A 23,800-nucleotide genomic window follows, 5' to 3' on the forward strand; every position below is an offset into this window, starting at 1 on the left:
TTGAAAATAAATTGAGAGAAATAAAAAACAATGAACTGGATTTTGCCACATAGCGAGGACCGCTCCCTCGGGGACATTTAAGATACCCTGCAACCCATCTACCTGAATTTCCCTAAATTCCCTCCATTCCTGAGACTGATTTTGGAAGAACTGTTTACCTGTGGGAAAGGTGCATGCACATGGCGAAATAAAAGCATATCGCTTTCTGGTACTGAAGACTATTTTGAACCAAAATGAGTGAAGGAGAAATGCGTGTAAGTGGACGCGTTTTTAAAAAGGGATAATTGCCAAAGGATTTCAGCATCACAACTGGGCTACTTTCGAGTGTCTCATAGACACCTCTGAAGAAGAACTGACTTTGTTATCTAATCCTCTCCGCAACTGGAATGCATTTAGGAAACTTTGGAATAACATACCCAAGATCAGCATCTTTCCGCTTGTCCAAAAGTAGAGGTGTCCCTCTTTCATCCAACACTAAGCTCAAGAGTAGAAGCAATATGTGCGATCGAACCGCACAGAGGTGATCGGCCGTCCCGCTAGAAGCAATCGGACTGAGAAAACACATAGAGCGCGCAGTTTTTTCCCCAACAAATTCCAACCATGGCATACAGATACAAGCAACTGTCGAAATGTTCTTAAAGCTAGATCAACCACTAATGGAAAGACAAACGTTCGCTGCAAAGAAAATACGATATAAATCTGCCGTGATTGCGAGAAATAATCGAGGAGGGGCGACCGCTTCGGAATTTGAAATTGGGTCCTTGGCTAACGACGCACACTTTGCGCAAACAGACACCGCACTGTCCACAACAGCGGACGACGATTCCAGAAGCAAAACCCCTGCCAAAGTGGGCAGGTCAGAAGAGACTCAGTCAAATTATTTTGGATTATAATAAGCCAAGAGACATAGCCCGGATACAAAAATAAAAGGCAATACGTTAACAAGCAAGAGTAGGCTTTTATAAACATTCTGTAGAACATAGCAAAACAACCAGAACATCATTTCATTAACATAACATGCACTGTAGGCTACCTAAACGCACTTATTGTGCATATAAAGTTCAGAGGTAAATCTAAGGCTGTGGCTGATGCTGGCGTGAGTTCTGAGGACACACTTTAAGCACATTTACTAACTCTTACATGTCCCATGACACAGACCCTTTCATAAAACCCATAATAAAAACGCTGATTTCAGAATCTTGTTATTCTGATTCTAGAGCGTCCTACGGTTGCAAGACAAACTCCTTTTTAAACAAAACAGGACTTGTGTGGCTTGCTCCTGCAGCCAGATCACAAATACCATGCTGAGGTTGGCAAGACTGCTCCAAAAAAAGGGAGCATGCGTCCTTCATTTTGTTGTTGGAAATGCATTTTAAATTGTGACTGCAGAAGTGCCAGCTCACTAAAGCTGCCCCATATCGTCTCATAACATGTTGAGTCATGCCCACCCTGATGAAAGAATGTTATATGCTAGAATGCTGACGCTGTGCCCCATCTCATTTGACACAACCAGTACATTCTTAATCTGAAACCTATGAAGGAGGGACCATTCCATTCTAGAACAGTTGGGCTTGGACTGCACAGATGTAATAAAATGAGTCCTTAAAAAAAAAAAAACATCAAACATTTATGAAAACAATCCACAGAAGGACTAAGCCTAGCAGAATAATGTTCACTAATGCTATGATTATCATTATTTTTTTAAGCCACTTTATATAAAATCTCATCCAGGAAAACTAACTTCCCTCTTAGAATTTCGTAGAAAATTCTATTGTGTGGCCAATTCCTGTAGGTTTTCTGGCCCTTCATTGAGGAAGGTCCCTATCAGTGTGTTGACAATGTTGGGCTAGTCTTGCTGCAGCCAGTGGCTGGCCCTGAGTATGAGGTTTAGGTGTACGCAGCCCTCTGTGATGAGACTGGACATCCTGGCCATTTCCTGACACTGAAAGACATCCCTTGCGCTCCACAGAATCTGTGCAAGGGTTTCAGGTCTTGCTCTTTCAAGGGACTTGCTCTTTCCTGAGGACACAATAAAAAAAGAGGATTGAGCCGTTTTCTGGCAGTGAAGAGATAATGGGCCAGGCTTCACCAGCAGATGATGAGGCCTGAACACCGCTATCTGACTCCTGAGGAAGAGATTACCAGGACTGACTCAGGTCAGCATAAAAAGGGGATTCAGTGAATGGGGCAGGCAGCCATTTGTGGATAACATGCAACATACGAATGCTGAGTTACACTGCAATGAAGAAGGCTTGCATAGGAATGCGTGAGGGAAATACATTTCTCACCAGCAAACAATTGAAACTAGCAGTGACAAATAGGAGGTGATGTAGTTTTTTTGACAGGAAAACAATAGACAAATGGTTCAAAAAGGTTTATCATCGTGGCTAATTTAATAACTCACTTAAAACAATGCAGCTGCTCATCAGGTCTGCACTGGCTTAAACGTGAGACTGAAGTTGCAATCAAAGAATTTAAATGTGTGAGTGGCGCCCTCCAGTGGCAGATCTGGCACATTAATTTCAGTCAGAAAAATAAAGTGTACTGCAGCACAACAGGAATGATTCATCAATATGAAAAGCTGTGTAATACAATCTATCTGCAATGATTACAATAATTTGCACGACACATTGTAGTTTTAAGTTTTAAGTTTTATTTGCTCAGCAGTCAGCTACCTTTACCCATGTGACATGCATATAAAAGTTCTTCATATTAAACAGCTGTAAGGAAACTGGAAGGTAGCTGGAGCAATTCAAATGCAATACCTTGCACAGGTACACAAGAGATCTGTCAGTCAGTCAGTCACCTGAAAACATTTCCAATGAGGACTCTGGGCTTAGAGAAGACATACAGGTATGCCTCCCCATCCTCTTTGGTCATCTGACTGCCTTTGACCTGATCTCTGTTCTGTGACTGATGAACAAGCCTCCCAGAGTCTGCAGAGAGGCAAGCATAATGATATTTTGCAAACAGGGTGGCAGAGGTAGACCAGACGGAGACCAGATCTAAACTGCTGTGTCCCTGTTTTCTGAGGGATTATGGGAATTATGGGTTCTGATACATCATCGCCAATATAATGATTCATTAGGACCTGGACATGGTTTGAATGTACCTGAATAAAGACAGCAGATAAAGAAAAAACAAATCTGAACTTGCTGTAGGACTCTTACGCGTATGTACACTGTCATACTGTAAAAGGAGTCATGCCTCCATTTGTATACAGCATATAACTAGCAAGCAGTAATTTGTAATCCTGTATTAATCTGCATGGATTTTATGTCAGGCTTTATTTTATCCTTCTCTTAATATTAATATTGACAAAGATATTGCGAGGGGTTACAAAATACCTCTAAGCAATTAGCTAATGTTTGAAAATAATCAGTCAACATGCACAGCCTATAATGTAAATTTAGGTCTCAAAAGATTGTCTGCAGCATCATTGTTAGATTCCAAATTCGAATCCACTGGATCAAATCAGTTAATATGTTCCGTGGCAGGCATACCTTACCTGAAAATACTATGCAGAAATAAGTTTTACCATTTAGGTTTTACCAGATGGGAAGTGCAAAGCAACTATGCAACAACCGCAATGCTGTAAACATCTTACCAGTTCCAGCCGCTGAAATTCATAGAAGTTCAACTGACTCACGAATGACAGCAGGTTTGATAGCTAGTTCCCACACTGATCATTGCAGTCAGGAGATAGTTCTGACTTTCCAAAATTGTTACTGTATGTTAAGCTAGCTAGCAGCTAGCAATACATCACATAGAGTAGCTCAACTGGGTGGGAGTGACTTCATAAAAGTAGCAAATGAAGAAGGCCAGGCATGGTTGTGGGGACATACCTGGGAAGGTGGAAGGATGGATGAACGTCATTTTCAACATTGCTGGAGAGATTGCTGTGTAATATTGCTGTGAAAACTACAGAAATCATCTACAGTGTGGATAAGAACCAATGGTGACTGGTGTAAATGTACCTCTTCAGCTTGATGGATGCTGAAGGATTTAATGTTTCTGTTCAGAATGTCTTGTACAGGGTCTCCTTATTGTCTCAAGTCACATATAAATAGAGAGAAGAATAAACAAGCCTGTTGCTCCTTGTTCTCGAGTGACTCAGGCTGGGACGTATAGATTAGATATCACAGGTTTGAATCGGGAGTATGACAGTGACTATGACCTAGAATCCACAGTAGTAGAACACAATTTATGGAACAGAAGTAAATTGTGTTTTCACAATGTTGTGCAGGTGTGATTTCTCTGACTTCAGATTGATAAGGAGCAGGGAAGAAGGAAGTGAAAAAAAAATCCTAATACCAAATATGGAATGGAACTAAAATTGAGCAACAAAGTTAATATGAGGGCAGACAGAAGAAACATTAAAGCAAGCTCAAGGCATGGAATTGTGAAATTTCTCATCAAAGCTTTTGCAGTTATTTTGCATTCTAATGAACATTGGAAAAAAACATGACTACGTTACAGAATTGAGTTTTGTGCATTGACTGTGAGTTAATGATCATGACTTACTGTAGCAATGGTACATGAATGTTGTCTTTAAAAATATTACTGGTCTTCTGTAGTATTTTCTGGTGCATGGGCTTTTCTGACAAACACAAAACATTATTACAGTATTACCATAATAGTGCATCATCATATCTCTATAATTTATCAATGCTGAAATAACGTTGCATTTTGGCATTTGCCAGCCTGACTAGACATGAATTAAGGGATACTTCACATATAGGAGCAACAAGATACAAGGTACACATCAGACACATGGACAGGCCATTACAAGTAATTCTGAGCCCAGTTCATTGTCTTTGTGCATACTGCAGAACTAAAGTGCACATGTTACATTGAATGGAAACAGAATAATAGGACCTTTGCTAAAAACGTAAGATCTGAAAAGGTAAATAAATCATAGGTGATATACATAAATATGCACTCAATACACCAATATAGGGGTTTGACTGAACTTAATATCTACTAAAATGCGGGGTGCAAATGTATTTCAGTCTACTTTTTATCAATCATTTTTTAATACAATTATCTGAAACCTGTCCGAATAAAAATGAAAGCCCTCATAAATGAAAAAAATAACAAGTGCTCTTTCAGCAGTCTATGAACAAGCAGTTTTTACTTTGGACCACTGGAGGACGCCAAACACCAAACCTCTCATGCAGAAAGAATGACCATAGAATTTGGCAGATGGCAGTAAACGGGGACCAGGTATTCGCTAAATTATTATTATTATTTTCTTTCCTAATTAGGTTACCATATGTCCTGGTGGAAGTTATTCATGACATTTTTGTAAATATGAGAGATTATATAAGAGTTATTCTCTTTTGGTTCCTCATTCATGCTGTGTTTTTAATAGCTTCTGGAATCGTGTGTATGTGTATATAAGTCAGTCAGAACAAGATGATGCTGAGTAACTGATGAGTCATGTAATAAACTGCCACAGTTAGCAGTGCCTATAAACTTCACAGTGAACCCAAGTCGGAATCTAGACTACTAGACGTACAGGGGTGGAAATCTAGGTCTAGAGATTTTAAATTATTTTAGAGCATAGGCCTACTGTCTACATTTTAAGAGCATTCTTGAGTTCACCCCAAGGAAGGTCTTCATTACTGACCATTATGAAAGAGCCTTCCCTCAAAAATGATTTTGAGATGATATAATGTTTCATGTTGTTTAGTTTTGTTTACCTGCTGTGACTTTATCTTATGGGAAATAGCACTTAATTTTTTTTAATGAAAAGGATGTAAATAATGTATGTAGCCTATTTGTGTAAGAATATTTCACAGGAGAGGTGTTGAAAGTGGGACCTGGTTTCCGAATTAGTTCAAAGGAGTTAGCGGTAAGTAACGTGTTCCACATGGTCATCTGGTCATGCAAAAATTTTCTCCTGTGTGTTTCCAGAGTATCTGATATTCAACTGCAGTGACCTCTTTTTTATGAAAGAAGATGAGGTAAAATTTGACTGTGCAGAGTGAGAGAACTTTCTCATAACCCTGCATTAATGGCAAGAACTATGCATGAGGTCCATTGGCAGGCAAAATTATCCACTCATGAGTGAGATTGCATCACTACCAGCACTTGGAGAACAAACAAAAGATCTCCAAAGGGATCTGCATCATTATGTGACCATGTTATGTTTCCACTTACATGCTGTCACTGCAGAGAATATCAACCACTTTTCATCAAACCAAGTGAGCTAATTCCAACAGCCACATCTTCACAGTGTGTGTAGCGGGGGTAGGTCCGCTGTTGTGAGTTTCAAAACTACTCCCCCACTAAGGGAACTGATCACGCTCTCCAGGGGTGACCTCATGCTCTGCAGCGGATGTTCGCATGCTAACTCATGGCTCCTGAGTGCACAACAGTACACCTGTCAGCACACAACAAAATGCAGCTACACTAATTTTGGCAAGAAATTACTGAGGGGAGACTGTCTATTGGTTTTAATGAAACGAGCCCCATGAAATATGAATATTGCACAATTTTGTTCTCAGCACTGTCTCTGCTGTTATTTTATTTCTTCCTGTTGCATAATTTTAGCTTATCTGGGTTATAGCGGTTTTGTCCTTTTTAGTTTTAGTGCCAAAATCTGCAAACAGTACCTTTCCCACTGTTTGATTTATGCCTCTTTTATGAGGTTTAGTGCTTTTAGGGCTGTGAGTGAGGTTAAATCCAAGGATTAACCCTGGATTTAGCCTGGTTCATGCCCCTAAGCAAAGAGGGGTCTGAATCAGTTTAGAAATATGAAGGCGCTGGGCTCATTCCCTTATTTTCACTCCTTGCATCCTTTCCTCGTTCCTTTGTTCCACCCAATAGATGATGCAAGGGAAGGAGGCAAGGAAATGGGCTCTTTCCAATTGCTTATGTTATCCGTTCTCGTTTCCTTGGATGACCTGGAAATCGATTGAGGTCTGCCACCTTTAAATACATTCCAATCCGATAAAGGGACCAGGACAAAACATATTGATAAACATACCCTAAAACAAACAAACAGACATACACACACACACACACACGCACGCATGCACGCGCACATGCATGCATGCACGCACTCATGCACACACACAATGAGTTCCCATTCACTAGTACTATGCAATCCGTGTGATTTAAGCTAATACAAAAACTTCAAAAACATGTCACACCTCTTGACAAGAAACATGATTATCTTGCTGGCCAAAAGGCCCAGGTCCCTCATAAAAATTCTTATCATGATTCCAGGGAGGTAACTCAATTTCAATGTGCTCCCTTTCTAAACACACAAGAAATGATCTGTTGAGCAATAGAGATTTTGTGCCTTTGACCACAGCTGTGTCCAGTTGTCTAAGCAACAATCCAACCTTGCAAAATTCACATCTTCGTAAGACTAGTAGGGGTAGCTTGTGGGTAACAGATAAAATACAAGGCCTCTGACCTGTGAGTTGCAATTCTGTGTGGGCCGATGTTATTAGGCTACTGATTAAGGGCTTTTGCTTTAAAGTTTAAATTGCTCAAGTGGATTACTGAATGTGTGAGATGAAAAACAGAACAAGTCATTGAATGGATCTGACTAATGTGAACAGTGAACTCTGTTGTATTGCTCTTCCTTGGAGTACAAGATTGCCCCCAGATAAAACCTCTGATTAGTCAGCACAACTGTGCTTCCAACTAAATAATCAAGCAGCCGGCACATTTTACTGTACCGTAATATCCTTCAGTTTTGCTTTATTGGCCCTGTCGGCGAAGAATTTAACAATGGGCAAAAAATTCAGCGTGTTACTGGAACTGAGGTCAGGACTGAGTTGATATATGCTTTCTGGAGGATGACTGTTGACTCATGGCCTGAGAAGCTGATATCGCTGTGAGCGATGGGGTGTGTTCGCTTTGGTTCCCCTAGAATGTGGTTTCTGGCCTGAATGCTGAGCTCAGTTTCCAACTGCCAATCCCCCAGGGGTGATCCAGCCAAACAATATAATTATTTGCAATACTTCACGATCACTTTGAAAGAAAAAAAAAAATACAGACCGGCATCACTTTGTCAGGCTCTTAACTGCAGGCATGCAATGCGTTTTTCAAGCATTCAGTTTGTTATTGTTTGGAGAAACACTGTACATTCCTGGACTGATTGTAAACTGGCACTTGGTAAAATATGGCTCCTAATGCTTGTGAAATTAGCTGCTTTAAAAAGTTAATTGCAAGGCAATAAGTACATTTTAAAGAATCGTTTATTTGACTCTATTGATTGACTCAACGCTTAGTTCCTGAAAAAGATTTTTTTGAAATGCAGCATTTTTCAAGGGAATTCCCACCACAAAATGCTTAAAGCACAATTTCTTGTTATCATGAATGTACTCAGGAATTTAGTTTCATTTTCTCAAAATGATTTATTTTATATCACACCCTGTCATGCCTGTGAGATATGTATCCTCAGCAAAATCTCCTTGAATACTTTCAGAGAGGGAATAAAACAGGAATGTGTTCTCATCCCCAGTGGACAAAAAATGTCCATGAGGCATATTTTGAGTCAGGCCATCACAAAGAATGTGATAAAGATATGGAATTAACACTAACTGACTGAGAAATAATCTGCACCATGACTGACACCAAGATTCTGAAATTCAAAACTGATCATTCTGAATTACAACACTGATGTTCACCACAACCCTGAAATTCAGTCTCTGATCTCCTTCAAACTCATGCTTTTGTATTACTTAAAAAAACTTTACTTCTTGACAAAACTAGCAAGGACATAATTTGAAATAATCATAAAAACCATGGCCATGGCAACACAAAATAAAGTATTTGAGTATTCTTGCAAAATGTACCTTGGCAATAACAAGTAGTGGTATAACTAAACAGAAAGACTTGAGAAAAGAAACACATATGCTATTTTATATAAATATAGTTTTGTATCGCTTTACTAAACAGATGTGTTTTTACAAGCTAAGGTATATGTTTTTTTTTTAAACATATGCTCTATTTCCACAGTTGAACATTTACTGAAGCAGTTAAAGTTTGTTAAAGATACAGTATAACAGCAATGCCCCCACATGTAGTTTGAACCTACAATAATTGATCCAGAGTCCAGTTCCTGAAACAGCACTTCTCATTTTAATTTTCCAGGCCGGCATTAAACTATTTTCTATTATATGGTCCATTTATACAGCTGGAGTTTTATGGAGCAATTTAGATAAACAACTTCCTTCATGAGACAACTGCATGGTCTTCCTGGTCCTGCACTACATGGTCTAACATAAAGGGGGGGGGGCCCTGTCACTGGATAGGGCCCCCGAGAGGATAGCTGTCAGTGCTGCCCCGTCTTATATGCAAGATATGCACTGCATACAGGGCCCCTTCTTGGCTTATAACCGCTGTTCGAAATAGACCTCCCCCCCCAGCCCCAATCCATGATAGCAGTCTCCACTCGGACCCCCCAGCCACCACCCCCACTTAAGCCGCGTTTCCACCAAAATTACCCGGAACTTTCAGTCCCAGGAACTACTTTACCAGGAACTAAAAGGTTCCTTCAGCCAATGGTTGTCTGCGTTTCCACCGGGGTCTAAAGTACCGCGAAGATTAGGCAAATTAGCCCACTGACGTATGAAAAAGCAACGTTGTCGTCGGTCCATCTGTCATATGATTTCTTCCGTAACCCCATACTACCACCGAAGTAGCCTACATTATTTTCTAATAACCGGGACAGCCCGGAGGGGTTTATTCCACTTATACAACGGGTTACCAACAATGACTATATATGGTTACTTTTGTATTTATTGATTTTCATATATCCTCTCAAACACATTCATTATGTTTTTATGCGAACATTCGCTTTCATGTCTTCACATCCGAAGCGACAGAATGCATTCACATTTATATGTATAACTGGCAACAACAGCAGAAAACATGCACACGTTGTAAACAATTTGCTGTTTGATTACTTTCTCGTCGTCAATTCCATATAGGCTAATGGCAAAATGACAAGAATAGAACGAAAACTCGGACTTGCGTGAAAATGTAAATTAGTAGTGGTACAGCCACCGTTTGCTTTCCTTCGAAGTTACTGCTAGCCGAGCAGCGAAGTGTGCCCTCCAGATGCGAACCATGCACCATAAATTAGTCCATAGTCTTCCTGGTCTTTTCGTGGAATTGAAAAATGGCAGTAAAATTGAGTAAAATTACGGCAGTCTGAAAAGCTAAAGGGAAGATTACTAGAATTAACCTGTTATTTTACCCGGATAAAAAGTGCGGATGGTGATTTCCAGTTTGCTTGTACTGTATCACCAATGTTAATTATGCAGAACTATACCTCACATAACTGTATCAAACGTTTTGAGTCAATTACAACGGGCTAACAAAGAAAATCCGGAAGAAAATATTCAGCAACCGAATTAATCCGTTTGAATGTTTTGGTAGCCTACGTAATATGCTGTCCCAGCACGAATGCTTAGCATTTTATAAAACGAATACTAAAGAAAAGAACAGAAGAGCACACGTTATAATTCCAAGACGTTGACGGGCTATAACCAAAACTAGGCTACTGCGCCGCATAACATACAAGTTTTATTTGAAGTTATTATGAAAATAAATTGGTTTGCCGCTGCATATTTTCAAACATGGCGGGTAATGGCGGAAAATAAATACAACACAAATGCTACGAGTACTCGACCAATCCGAAATGCTCAGCGCTGCAAGCTCCACCCAAAAGGTTCCTGTACTTTCGGAAAGTACTACCCCCCGAGCAGGAACGTTTTGGGGGGTAAAACAAAGCCCCCAGAACTAAATTTAGACCCTAGTTCCTGCGGTGGAAACGCACTGAGTTCCTCAAAAGGTTCCTAGTTCCGGGGTATAGTTCCTGCGGTGGAAACGCGGCTTTAGTCTGCAGTCGCAAACTCTCCCTCAGCCTTCTGTGATCTCAGCGTAATAGACAGAAAGGGGGGTGGGGGGTGGGGGGGGGGGGGGGGTTATGCACATAACATTTTGCTTATTGGCCCCGAAAGCTCCGGGGCAGCCCTGGTCCTGTCTATGATTACATGCTATATATTTACCACAATAGAGGGCTCAAAGCCCTCTTTATTCCTTTATGAGACAGGTTTATTTCACACTGAACAATAAAATGTCAATTCAAAACACCTCATCAAATAACTGAATTGGCTTAAAATAGTGTTTGGCTTTGGCCTTCATGACACAAAGAGAATAATGTGGAAAAAAATAACAGCAATAACTAAATGAATGAATGAATAAACAAACAAATAAATAAATAGTCAATCCATAAAATAATAACTAATTGTACACACAATATATAGGCAGTAATAGATGGGAGCATCTACACATAATAGACTATTATATCAGCTATCTTTTTACTATTTAAAATATTGTTTTTGTTAATACATTCATTCCTCAGAAATATTATAATTAGCCTGCCCAGCGTATCTAAATACACATAACGGATATTTGTGCTCTGAAAAGAAGAGGGCTTTCTTATATTTGTGCATAATTGCCCCAAAAGGCTGCTCAAATCAGAGGCATTTGTCCTGTGACAATTTATTGAATCGCATATACAGAATGCTTGGCTATGCAAGCATAGCCTATGAATTCATTGTTTTAAAAAAAACTGGAAAGTATTTTTTCATACCCTGTGGTATAACAAAGAGGAGGAGCGTTCGTTTCAAATCCCACCTTCCTGCTCCTCTCCAATCGAAACCCAGAAATGCATCTTGATTGATGTTGCTTGTAGTCATCTATTAGTCCAACCTCCGAAGTCGTGCGTAGTGAAAGCAGAGCGCTATCACTAGACTTCAACTTTTATTAGCATAGAGTAGTTTGTATTACCCAAAAACAATTAAACGGAGTTTTTTATTTTTGTAAAAGTGGAATCTTTTGTGCTAAGGAAAGGGAGCAACACGGGTTGTCTTCATCTACGGGAATTATCTGCTACAACTCGACAACTGAGCTCCACTTTTGACATTTCTGAAGATTCTTTATGGTACGTCCTGGACTGCGTATGATTTGAATTTTGTGATTGGTTGACCTACGTTTTCGTTGTGAGTTAGGTCATTTGAAATGTTGTCAAAGAGGTAAATTAACTGAGCTATTTGCAACGCTGATGTTGTTCCAGGACTACACGTTTTTGGTACTCCTCCGGGTTATAAGGAAATGTAGCGTGCCTACTACACGCATGGACGGATTGGTTATCAAAATGGGATAGACGTTTCTACTTTTTTACGACACCGTAGATTTAAAAAACTGATCAATTGCCGCATTAACAACTAGGCTACTGTGAATGCTTTTTGGAAAAGAAACGATAGATTACTTAACCCAATATATTACGTCGATCGATATAATAGCCGATGTCAAAGAGTTCCCAGGATTTAAAAAAAGAAACTATTTCAAACAATCTGTCGTTATTTTCATTTAGCTATAGCTGCACAAACAGTTCAGTGGGTGCCTTACATGACTGCTGAATTTACTGAACTCAAAGTTACAATGAAATCTTTAATTTGTTGAAGCTGCGTAAATATTTTGACATGGACTCCGGTTTTCGCGTAGGGAACATACGTTTTATTTTATTGGATCACAAAATGGTAGTATACTGTACTTCATGTCTCCAATTACTAATTTCTTTGTAATCCACTTTAATGTCTTGAATGAATAGTTGGCGCGGCATGGACAGTAGTGCCCCAGGGAAATCAAAATAATGTCGAGGGCGACAGCAATGAAAATTAATATTAGCCATACAAATAGGAACAATGAACATATGCAATTTAACCTACCCGAAGTGAATATTAGTGTTATTTACTTTCATGGAAGCAGTAACCAAAAACCCTGTGATATTGGTGCCATTATTGTTATTGGCGTGTGTGCGCGCGCGTGTGTGTGCACGCGCCCATGTGTACTGCGCTCCTGTCTTAAACCAATTTTTTGAGAATTTGAAAACCGAAGTAGCCTATTCTAAATCTAGTTTGCACAGCCGAATCCTTGCCGTAGGAAAGTAAGTCAGATATCGTTGCCTACAGCAACTTATGGAATTGAAACTCGCGAGGATTTGTGTGTTCTTGTCATATATATCGTTCAAGGTAACATTGCCTCATATTGCCGTTATTAAAGATATGGCCAAATGGTCGATCAGTTGTCTTTGGGTTGTCAACATTTTCACCCTAAAAACAACTTTACAGCCTCAGTACAAACCAGTTGCCAGTGATTGGACAGACGTAATATTTTAAACGCCAGCGATAAGCAAAAGGTATGGTAACGATTTCAGTTTACTTTCAGAGAAAAACACAATTTTCATTACCATGCAGCAGTACTTACTCAGGAGAGGCGCTTTTTTTAAAAGGAAGAAAAAAAAACTAAACATCTTTCTTCATTTCGCTTATAAAGAAATAACCATGTTTTCTGCTTAAATGTGTTTGATGATGGAGTTGTGTTGCATTAAAAATCCAGCTATGAAACATGTAGCTTTTATGATGAATATACCATTGAGTGTATGGAATATGTGCTGGATTTGCAATATAGGCTATTTGATGGTGGTTCATTACAGCGTTGTATTTGCGTGTATGTAAGAGGATGTTATAAATTCATCTGTTTAGCCTTTGGCCACATGAATGAGTGAGTGTGCATTCACTTGTATAATTAAGGGCTTACCTGTGTTTACACTTAAGCACGTAGAAGCCTACTTAATCAGCATCAATCTTTTTAGGAGATACAGACCCTTTTATCTTTTCAAGTGATGCCATTTAATGAAAACAAACGGAAGTGAAAATCGGAAAATTAAGTATTAAGAAGCGGAATTGCTTTACAGGGCTGTCTGTGTTCAGGGCAAAGAAAAAGTCTGCTAGCACTTCAAATGCGCAGCGGGAGCTTAATTGAATATCCTCCTCAGTACCTCTTCAGATTAATTTACTTAGCCTACTGTTAGACATCGTAATGTTCACATGTGTTTTTCTGAAGCCATTGCTTTTTGCATTTGCTACTTTGTCTACCAGCCTGCGCATATTTACCATAGGGCCAGTGTTTGCCGTCTATTTATGGTACATGTCTGATAAATAGTGAACACTGTGGCAAGTTTCCGGAGAAACTTCTGGGATTACACAAACCCTTATTGTATTAATAACAATATCTACCCTCCTCAAGAGACAAACATGCATGAATACTTCTCAACCTGTTTTAAACATCATTGAGACTCTACGTGGTTGTTTTTCTAACTTGACAGCCTAAGGAGACGGATAAGAACGTCCTCAGAAAGGCTCATCTGCTCAGTAACAGTTATGCCTTTGATTGATGCGCAGTTAAGGTGAGGGGTGAAAAGGAGCCTTCGGGACTTGGACAGGAACTCTTTTTAGCTCTGCCCCGCTGTTAGGTGTGAAGAAGGCGTTCTGCAGATTTGAGCACTCAGAGATTAGCGTTCTCAGCCTAGCCTGCTGTCAATGAATGGGTTTTTGAAGAGGAGGTGTGAGGTGGTGGAAGGTTCATGCCTGTGAGGAATGGTGAGCAGAGAAAGAGATTTATTAATTTAATTTATTTGTTTGGCAGATATCCTGCCAAAGAAATGGTCCTTGGTGACAGAGTTTTGTGAAAGTGTAGAATGACACGTCAGGCCCCCGGGGCCCCTGGGCCCTACTTCGTTCTGTTCCACTGTTGCTCTCTCATGAGAGTTGATCCCTGTTCTTGGGGTGACTGAGGCAACACTCATCAGCCTTTTCTGGTAAGAGCTGGGGGGAGGTGTCTGTGTTGGGGACTGTGGTTGACCCAAAAGGTCAAATGTGAGACAGCGTTGCCTCTCGCTGTTGCCGTGTTGCAATTTTGGCAAAAGTGCATACATTCTGAAAAGTACTCTACATCAAGAACAGTTGTAGGTATATTGCCAAATAGCACATTTTCTGTTTTGGATTTTGACACTTTTTCTTTGGGAATGCTCTGAGAGAACATATACTGCATCAGGACAGGAAAAAAAAAGTAGTGCGGTGTGACGGACAGAAATAAGTCAGTAAACCTGTGCGAGTGTATGCGGGAGGGCCTGCTTGTAGTTGTGTGTGCTGCGTTTTGTGTGTCGGTGAGGAGGCTTGCGGCAGAACGGGGGTCCTCTGAGACCACCTCCGTGTGCTGCTGGGGGCACGGTGAGGTCAGCGGTCTCCCAGCGGGACGGGAGCGCGAAGCGGGGGTTGCGTGCGTGTGCCGGCCGGCCCGCCCGTTAGCCACCGACGCGACGCGTGACCCACACTGGCCGCCGAGCCTCCGGGACGAGGGGAGTCCGTTCAGACCGCAGCTCCGTGTTTATCGCTGGAGCAGATGTCCCACTCTAAACACATTACGTCCCCGCATAGCTGCTGGCTGTCGAAAACGGTGAATCCATGACTTTGTTTAGGCTGTGCTTAGGCAACACGTCAAGCTGTTATTCGCGCGCTCTCCCCGCGGCCAAGTGGATTTGCGTCTTTTCTCCGCTCCGGGACTGGAGTGGTAGCATCCCCTGCTCCTTCCCGATTGTTTCCGTGCGTGTCGATGCGCGGCGGTTGGAGTTCAAGGACCGGGCCGGCTGTGGTCAGAGCTGTCTCCAGTGTTTATCAGTGACAGCCTGTTATGGTATATACGGGACAGGCGTCCGCCATCACCCTGCTGACAGGCCCTTGGCTTTACTGTTGCCATGTGAACCCTGTCAGGAGAGGCGGGGGCTTCAGCACTGACAGGTTAAGGCCATCTCCAGGGAGCTTTGATTCAGATTTTTATTAAGATTTGATTCTTCAACCTGGCAAGGATAAATTTTGGCTCTGGAATAATTTAATTTTTGTTCCACAGCTTGGTGAATTCAGCAATAAAAAATAGGCTACCTAGCCAAAGTGTTGAAAAAAAATCTTGAAGTCCCTGTATATGTGTGGTAAAATTGGACATGGATATCTGTAACCAAGCAGCTCTTTTATTTCTACTGTAACTTCCTTTACATTTGGGCATTTAGCAGATGCATATAGCTCTGTGCGGTCTGAGGGCTGTTACTCCTTTAATGGGTATTCCAGAACAGAGCGAAGTGAGATTAGGGGACTGGCCCCTGTGCTACTGAAGTCATGTAAGGGTACCCGTCAGAGTAAATCCCACTCAAGTTGAAGTTTACATTACCCTTGATTTTAGCTGGTGTCAGGTGATAAGTCTAAGCACCGGCAGGTAGTTGGCATGCACCATTGTGATTTTGCAACCTGGAATGGGGGGAGGGGGGGATTACACAGAAGGAGGAGACAAAGGGGCCCCTTTTAAAATTTCACTGTTTTTCTCTTCACCTCCCCCTTCTTAAAACGTGGGAAAAACCCTGCTTGTCAAACACTCACATGAATGTCTCATATTGTATAGCACTTGCTGGGCTGTTTCTCAGCTCACATGGTGAGTCAGTGAGTGAGTGGCACTTGTTATGGCCCTTGACTTGTGTCCCCGCCTCCCCCCCCAACTCCCCTGCTGTTAAAGGGGGCAGCTAGTCAGTCCCTGTCCCACTGCCGAAAATGTAATATTTGTAGAGATGTTTTAGAATTGCAGTACGCCTCCCTGCAGCTGCCAGGCAGTGAAAGACTCATTGTTACCACAGCTGTGTGTGCTGCCAGTCTGCCAGTCTGCTGCCCCTATCCCCCCCCCCCCCCCCCCCCCAACTACAAAGCCATCACGTTCTCTGCCACGCTGCAGCCACAGACATTGCCGTGGGAATTGCCACCTCTGAGCGTTTCTTCCTCGCGTCGGTGTACCGGAAGCCCCGGCTTCTCTCTCACCTTACGTGACCTCGCGCCTTAATCGAAATGCGACGCGGAACATTCGCGGGGTGACTCCTCTGGCGAGGCGCCAGGTATCCGAGTTACGGCGCGCTGTGACGGTTACGGCGTGGTCGGCCGCGCCGCTGGGTGATGCAGAGGCACGTTCCGGAAAGGTTTACGGCGTGTGAAGGACGAATGGGGCTGTCACTAGCCGAGAACCGACTTTCACACCATCTCTCCTTTACCCTGTCCAGTCAGCGAAGCCATTGTTCATTGTCATCATCCTGCTGTTGTTTTCATTGTCGCCCCGGCGTCCCGTCACGGGACTCCCGCCATTCCCATAATTCCTCCTAATTCAGCCTCTGTTCTTGCAGGAGGAAAACGGGGTTGGGGTCTGGGTGCGGGCCGGCCTGGTCCGAGTCACCTGCCCGGGACCTCATTTGGCTGACGGGGGCCTGTGGGGAAGGGCACAGCTCCGTGCCTTGGTGTCGCGTGGGGGGAGTTAGCCCTCTTTTGTCACCAAGCCCTCTGCTTTCATAAGCCCCTTTTGTACAGTAATCCCAGAAGCCCTGTGAAAACTGCGAGAGGGCCAGCCTCACACATTCATGTGTTCTCTGGTCACCTCATACAGATCTCCATTAGCGGTCAGATTCTTCAGAAGTCACACTGGATTATTATCAAATTAATCCTTGCTCACTTTACCATTATAATGAAGTGTATGTGCTTTTTAAAAATCGATTGTTAGCGTCTTTTTGGCCTTTTGAGATTTGAAGTTAAAGTTTAACCAAGTATGGACTAAATGTATGTAATAGCAGTGCACAGATTTCTTTTGGTAAATGGTAAATGGACTGCATTTATATAGCGCTTTTATCCAAAGCGCTTTACAATTGATGCCTCTCATTCGCCAGAGCAGTTAGAGGTTAGGGGTCTTGCTCAAGGACACTTCGACATGCCCAGGGCGGGGTTTGAACCGGCAATCCTCCGACTGCCAGCCAATTGGTCTTACCTCCTGAGCTATATCGCCCCTTTATCGCTCTTTTCTGTATGCTTAACTGTAATTATTCAGCATTGCCACCTGAAAGATGGCAGAGTTCTGAAAATCTTTGTATGTACAATAGTGATATTGTGTGTGGATGATTTTATGATTTTTGATTATTTTAAACTGATTTTATGGTTTATATGTTGAAAGATGTGCTGTCTCCAGCGATAAATGTTGACGATAGAAGATTAAGGAGGTTCATGCTGCAAATCCTCTCATTTTCCTGCATATTACTTTAAATTTGCAGTTTAAAAGTATAAAGTGCATACATTTATGACATTTCTTGCATACATTTCGTATTTTTACGAATGAAATGTTTTTAAGATATTGATCAATATGAAGAATATCAAAAGGCTTTCTGGGAAATATTGGTAAAAAGAGTTCAATTTGCGTATAGCAGCAGAAGAAGCATTAAGTAAATAAGTATGAAATTTAAGTACTCTTAAGACGGCCAAAAACCCAAAGACGGAAATGAGTCACCTTGATTCACAAGAGAAGTAACATTTTTTTTGAATGACAGTTTTAGCCTGGGGGGAGCTAACGGCTACGACTGGCACTCAAATACACTAAAGCACACAAAGGAACGCAGTATTGGCTAGATCCCCGCACTCATGACTGCTGCAACACGTTTGGGGGAATAGACCCTCTTCAGATGTCCTGACCTTCATTTGAGTTTTCTTTCTTCACTCACGAGTCAAGGTGGCTGGTTCTCATCTCTAGTGCTGGGGACAGGGAGAATGCTCTCAGATGGGCCCTTAAAGAAATGTAATGTATTTGAACATATTTGTGAATATCTGGACTTTGGGAAAATATAATGACATAATTTTCAGAGCACATTCACAAAAATATGTTGCAACATGTGAAAGAGGCCATAATTTGGACGTTTTCCCAGGTATTGCGAAATGCTCCAATATCTCATTTTGGTCTTGATATTGTATTTTAAGTCATTATATTGGCTGCATATTCCATTGTTCACGTGGAGTCTGTGGAATCTGTAGGAAAGAGAAAAGCTACGTGTAGCGGGAACCCTGATTAGCCTTAGCATTTCTGTGCCTTTCACATGCAGCTTTGGAAGGCTTCACTGAATCACCAAAACAAGCTATTGCCTGTCCTGTTCCTTTGGTTGGGCATGTTAGAATTTCAAAAGGAATCTTGTCGTGACATCAGATTGTTTGACGGTGTCCTTTGTTTTCTGTAAGAGTTGTTAAGATGAAGAGAAACCGTGCCAATAATATAAACTGTGGGCCTGGGGTCAGTGTATGTTTAACTCTACCTCTCTGGGCTTGACCGAAGGTGAACCCCCTCCTAAGGGCCAGTTTGCGGTCACGGCCGTTAACGCGAGACCGCGCGTGATCTGCTTACTCGGCCGAGCGGAGCCCCGGTGATTTCCAGCCGGTGGACTTTTTGTCACGCGGAATGGCTGTGGAGTATCGCGTTCGGGGTCACGGCCCCCGGATTGCGCTGTTCGCCTCCGGGCGCACAAGTCACGGTTCAAAAGCAGTAGGCCAGCTGAGTCAAGGAAGCAGCCTGAAAACTCACACAAGGGGCGATTAGCTTTTCCAGATGAAGCCCGGGTCCCCGGGCTGTTGACCTTCCTGTGTGTTGCAGTGTGACGCTCTAACTTACGTTTTTATACAATGTAAGGTGACCTTGAGTGCTCAGAAAGGTGCTTGATAAATACGATGTATTATTATTATTATTATTATTATTATTGTTATTATTTACTCCCTCCTGTTGTCTGTGTTGAAGTGGCCCTGTGTGTGCTGACCCACATTATTGTGCTTTTCTTTACAGAGAGGGATTTCAGTTCTTCTGCAGGAAAAGTACATCGCGCTGCCATCGGGGAGAATTCCTTTTCTGCGTCCTGAGACACGCTCAGCTTTACTGTAATGGCGGGAAGAGACGTCACGTTTTGCTTTGTCCTCTCCTTTTGCTGCATGGCCTCTGCTGGTAAGTGTCCTTTTGTTTCTTTGCAAGAGGTACAAAGATGTCTAAACCAGGGCTTCCATCTTGGGCAGCAGTGTAATAATGGATGGACTGCATTTATATAGCGCTTTTATCCAAAGCGCTTTACAATTGTTGCCTCTCATTCACCAGAGCAGTTAGGGGTTAGGTGTCTTGCTCAGGGACACTTCGACACGCCCAGGGCGCGGATCGAACCGGCAACCCTCCGACTGCCAGACAACCGCTCTTACCTCCTGAGCTATGTCGCCCCAATAAAATTGGTAAGGATTTGGTCTTGTAACCTGAAGATTGCAGGCTCGATTCCCCGGTAGGACTCTGCTGATGTACTCAACCTGCATTGCTTCAGCCTATATCGCACTGTGTAATTTGATACAATGTAAATGCTGTGTAAAAAGCTGTGTAAGTTGCTCTGGATAAGAGTGTCTGCTAAATGCCTGTAATGTCATGTAATCTATCAACAATTCCTTCTTATTGGTGGATTACTTCATTTGGGTTTGTTTTAAGTACTCCTAAAGACTTTCTGAAATGGGAGTGATTTCCTTTTAAAAGGGTAGTTATTTAGCAGAACATACAGTGCACTATTTTGGCCTAGGTCTTCAATTTTTCCTACATTAAGCCTGCACTCATGGTAAGCCACTTTGACCGTACTGGGATTTGAACAGGGAACATATCTTTCACAGAGACCAGTTTTATGGCTATCTGAGGCCATAACTGAAGCCTGCATGTTGTTCTTTTGAGTTGTGATCTTGGACTTGAGAGGTGCAGACAGTGGAGGGAGCCTGTCCTCTGAAGCCTCAGCTGAGCAAATCCGACCGGCTGACGACATCGTTTATTTCTGCTGTAGAATGAAGTCTCTTTTTTTGTTGTTGTTGTTGAGCCCCTCCACCAATCACGGCTCTCTCTTGGACTTCCCCCCTGAGCTGCATCTTCCTGGGTGTGTCGCCAAACAGCCTCCCTCACATCGCGGATACCGAGATTCAGCGCTTTCCAAAATGCTGACAGCTTCGTTCTCAGTCCCCGGGCGTCACTCTGATGACTTCCCGACCTCGTTGTGACTTTCCGTGTAAAGGCTCGGTAGATGGGAAGGTTATTTGGGGCGAGCTTCAGAGCTGTTATTTCTTTCTGTTTTGGCAGGACAGACGGCGTATCGCCGTTAGAGGAAAACAAGCCCGAAGTAGAAACAATAGCAGAGGTGTAGATGTGGTTTTGGGGTTTGAAGGTTTGAGCCCTGTGCCTCTCCAGTCTTGGAAACATTTACGGTGTGGGCTGGACCCTGAGGAAGGTCTGGAAAATGAGTATTGGGGATTGTGGTGACTCCTACATCCAGTATTTTCCTTATTTTTATGGACCACAAATCATATTTGTCTGATCTAGTGTAAAGTTTGCTGTGTTTTTTTCTCCCGATCTACTGTAATAGCAACCTAAATGTGCTCTCAGATGTTACATTAGCAATCTGGTGGCACGCGTACACGTAGCGCTACGAGAAGCAGATGGTGTAATGAATGTGTCTGTGTGGGATAGGTGTGTACAGAACAAGCACTCGTGAAAATGGAGCTGCATTGACTTCCCAGGGAAAAGCTGTGCAGGGGTGGCCGTAGCTCCTTTAAAGGTGCTGAATATCAGATTGAGGGTGAGCGCGAGGCACGGACTCGGCATCTGTTTGTGCGTACAGCTAATTGTATCTCCAGTGTTTCTCTCCTCACTGTGGCAGTGAGCTCATACTCAACTTTTCCATGCGCCGTTTAACTAGGCCTTTCTGTGGAACATTACCATTGGTGCCAGCATTGTGCTTCCTCTTAACGTGAGTATGAAGTCAATAGGCCGGTTTCTGCTGCAGGGCTAGAGCATGGTAGGCTGCATGTGTCTGAATTAAGGTAGCACATAGTTTATGTGTAGTTGTTTGCCCTATCATAAGAAAACAAGCTCCACATTAAGTAGACAGTGGCTTGAGTTCAAAGCCCACGGCATTAATGTCCCTTGGGCCCAAATGTCATTATTTTCTGTACATCAGAGGCACAGCCTCTCTCAGTGTACTCAGACAGAAATATTTACAGGTCTGCATTTTTTGAATACCGCAGCTATGCCACAAAATTCTTGTAAACATCAAAGGGGAAATTCAATTAATTAATCAAAGGAGGTTTTTTGTTGCTGTGGATGGATCTGTCGGCACATACCCATAAGTTTCCTGCGAAAAAAAGCTCGGGAGTTCTCAGGTGTCAGCAGGTTCTCTCAGGGGCTCCAGGCTAATTGCTAACATTTTATACTGGCAGGTAGACCTACCATAACCTCCAGTGACTGATTCACCGTGACTTGTGGGTTTGGTTTTGATATTGGGATCTTCTAATGACTGTGATTTTTCTTTGTGATAAGGGGAGGTTAAAGAAGACTCACACAGGCATGCTAGCATTAATGTGTCAGTTTAAGGTGAAATAGGAAATGTAGTCCATGGTGAAAAATTAAAAGAATTTTGTGAGGAGGTATGCATGACTGAATAATATTATACCTTCTTTATACCTACTTTCTCTCCATGTAGAAGGCCCAATCACAGTTGTATGCCACATCATTTGCAATAAACTCTGAAGCATAAACAGCACTTATTTTCACGGTACAGGTCAAGTAGCTGTGTGGCCATTGTACTGGAGAACTAGCACAAGCAGACACATGCAGGCACATGATTGGCCACTAGAGGCACTAGTGAGCAGCGAGCATTGGTGACTGAAACCCTCCCTGCCTTGACTACACTTTGGGCAAATATTCACTTCCCTGTGAGGCTGGGAGACCTCAATCGGCGTTGCCGTGGTCTGCCATTGTTTCTGGATGGCTGGGTGTATTGCTCCACCGGACTAATGCTTAGAAATTCTGGAGAAATGGGGTGCAAAATACTTTACTAATTTGTTAATCTACCCCTCCACCCACTCTCACACACACTTTCCATAAGCGGATACCTGCAGTGCCTGTGAGTCATTCATTATCCAGGATGTTGTAATTCATTCTCCAGGATCTGGAAATCTGTTTCTGATTATGCTCTTGATGTTGACCTGAGTCATGAGTAGGTTTTTTGGAAGTCAGTCAGTCATCATTTGTCTAATATATAAAACATGGAAAATTAAATTAGTGCTTTATTGCTTTGTGTACAGTACAGGTTAAGAAACATTTGGCCATTTGGGGTTCTCTCTGCCATTGCTTCATCGTACTCAGTTTTAAGGCTAGCACTGAATTAGGGACTGAACATGACTCAAGACATGATGTTGCATATGCATTCTAGGCAAATAGTTCAAATGTTTGGCCTAGCTAGATCCATCTCTCTGCAAAAGGCCAGAGACAAATTGACCATTTTAAGTTGTTTTAAGATTTCATTTTAGTTTAAGCATTTTTTCTAATGTCTTATTAGACATGTGTTCTGCTGGGTGACCACACTGGGGGTGAGTAATGAATGTCGCTGCAGAGGCGAAGGCTTGGAGCAGCTGTGGATAAGGGAAGGAGTCCTGGTGAAAGTAAGAAGATGGAGTGCAGACACTTTGCTGGCTGCTTTATCACATCCGTGTATTAAAGCTCTAAATCTACCAGAGGGGCGCTTAGGTAATTCCCTGCCTTGGGGCACATCGTACGCTCCACGTCCCAAAACGTACCAGTACCATTTGGGCTTAGTCGCGCTGCCTCGCCCCCCCCCCCCCCCGTCTGTGATTGCAGTCCCCCCCCTTTTCGTGTGGGCCCCTGCCAAAAAAATCAGTCCTCCGTTAAGCACGTCCACCGCAAAGCTTTTGGTATCACGGCAACAAAAAAAATAAAAAAAATAAATAATGGGGGAGAAAAAAAAGAAAAGTGCAGCGGGGCCGGGTCCAGAAACTCATTCACGGGGCCTGCCAAAAACAGCTCCGGCAGGACGCCGACCGCGTCGAAGGCCCTCTGCTCCACCGTCGGGGTCCCTCGGAGACGGAGACGTGACCGAGAACAAACTGACTCACGCTTGGACGGGCGAGGCCTTGTCCGTGCCGTCATTGCGCAATATTTCATTCTGTAAGGCGTCCTGTTCAAGTGAACATGGACGGACGCCTCTGAACGGACGGGAGAAGCGCTTTCT

The 23,800-nt window shown here is 42.6% G+C and overlaps 1 protein-coding gene across 4 annotated transcripts in view; it reads left to right on the forward strand.

The window, feature by feature from the left end:
* The first annotated feature begins 11,728 nt into the window (after positions 1–11,728).
* The window catches only part of LOC135256418 (transforming growth factor beta receptor type 3-like), a 73,291-nt gene continuing 61,219 nt past the window's right edge, over positions 11,729–23,800 (forward strand). For 2 of the 4 annotated variants that reach the window (XM_064338166.1, XM_064338168.1), the window contains exons 1-2: positions 11,729–11,977; positions 19,549–19,704. In XM_064338166.1, coding sequence (XP_064194236.1) covers positions 19,644–19,704 — 61 coding nt within the window. In that variant the 5' untranslated portion in view covers positions 11,729–11,977; positions 19,549–19,643. The remainder of the gene's footprint in view (positions 11,978–19,548; positions 19,705–23,800) is intronic. The other 2 variants (XM_064338165.1, XM_064338167.1) reach the window with 1 other exon arrangement.

The sequence above is a fragment of the Anguilla rostrata genome, chromosome 6 (assembly GCF_018555375.3).
Source record: "Anguilla rostrata isolate EN2019 chromosome 6, ASM1855537v3, whole genome shotgun sequence".
NCBI classification, from domain to species: Eukaryota; Metazoa; Chordata; class Actinopteri; order Anguilliformes; family Anguillidae; genus Anguilla; species Anguilla rostrata.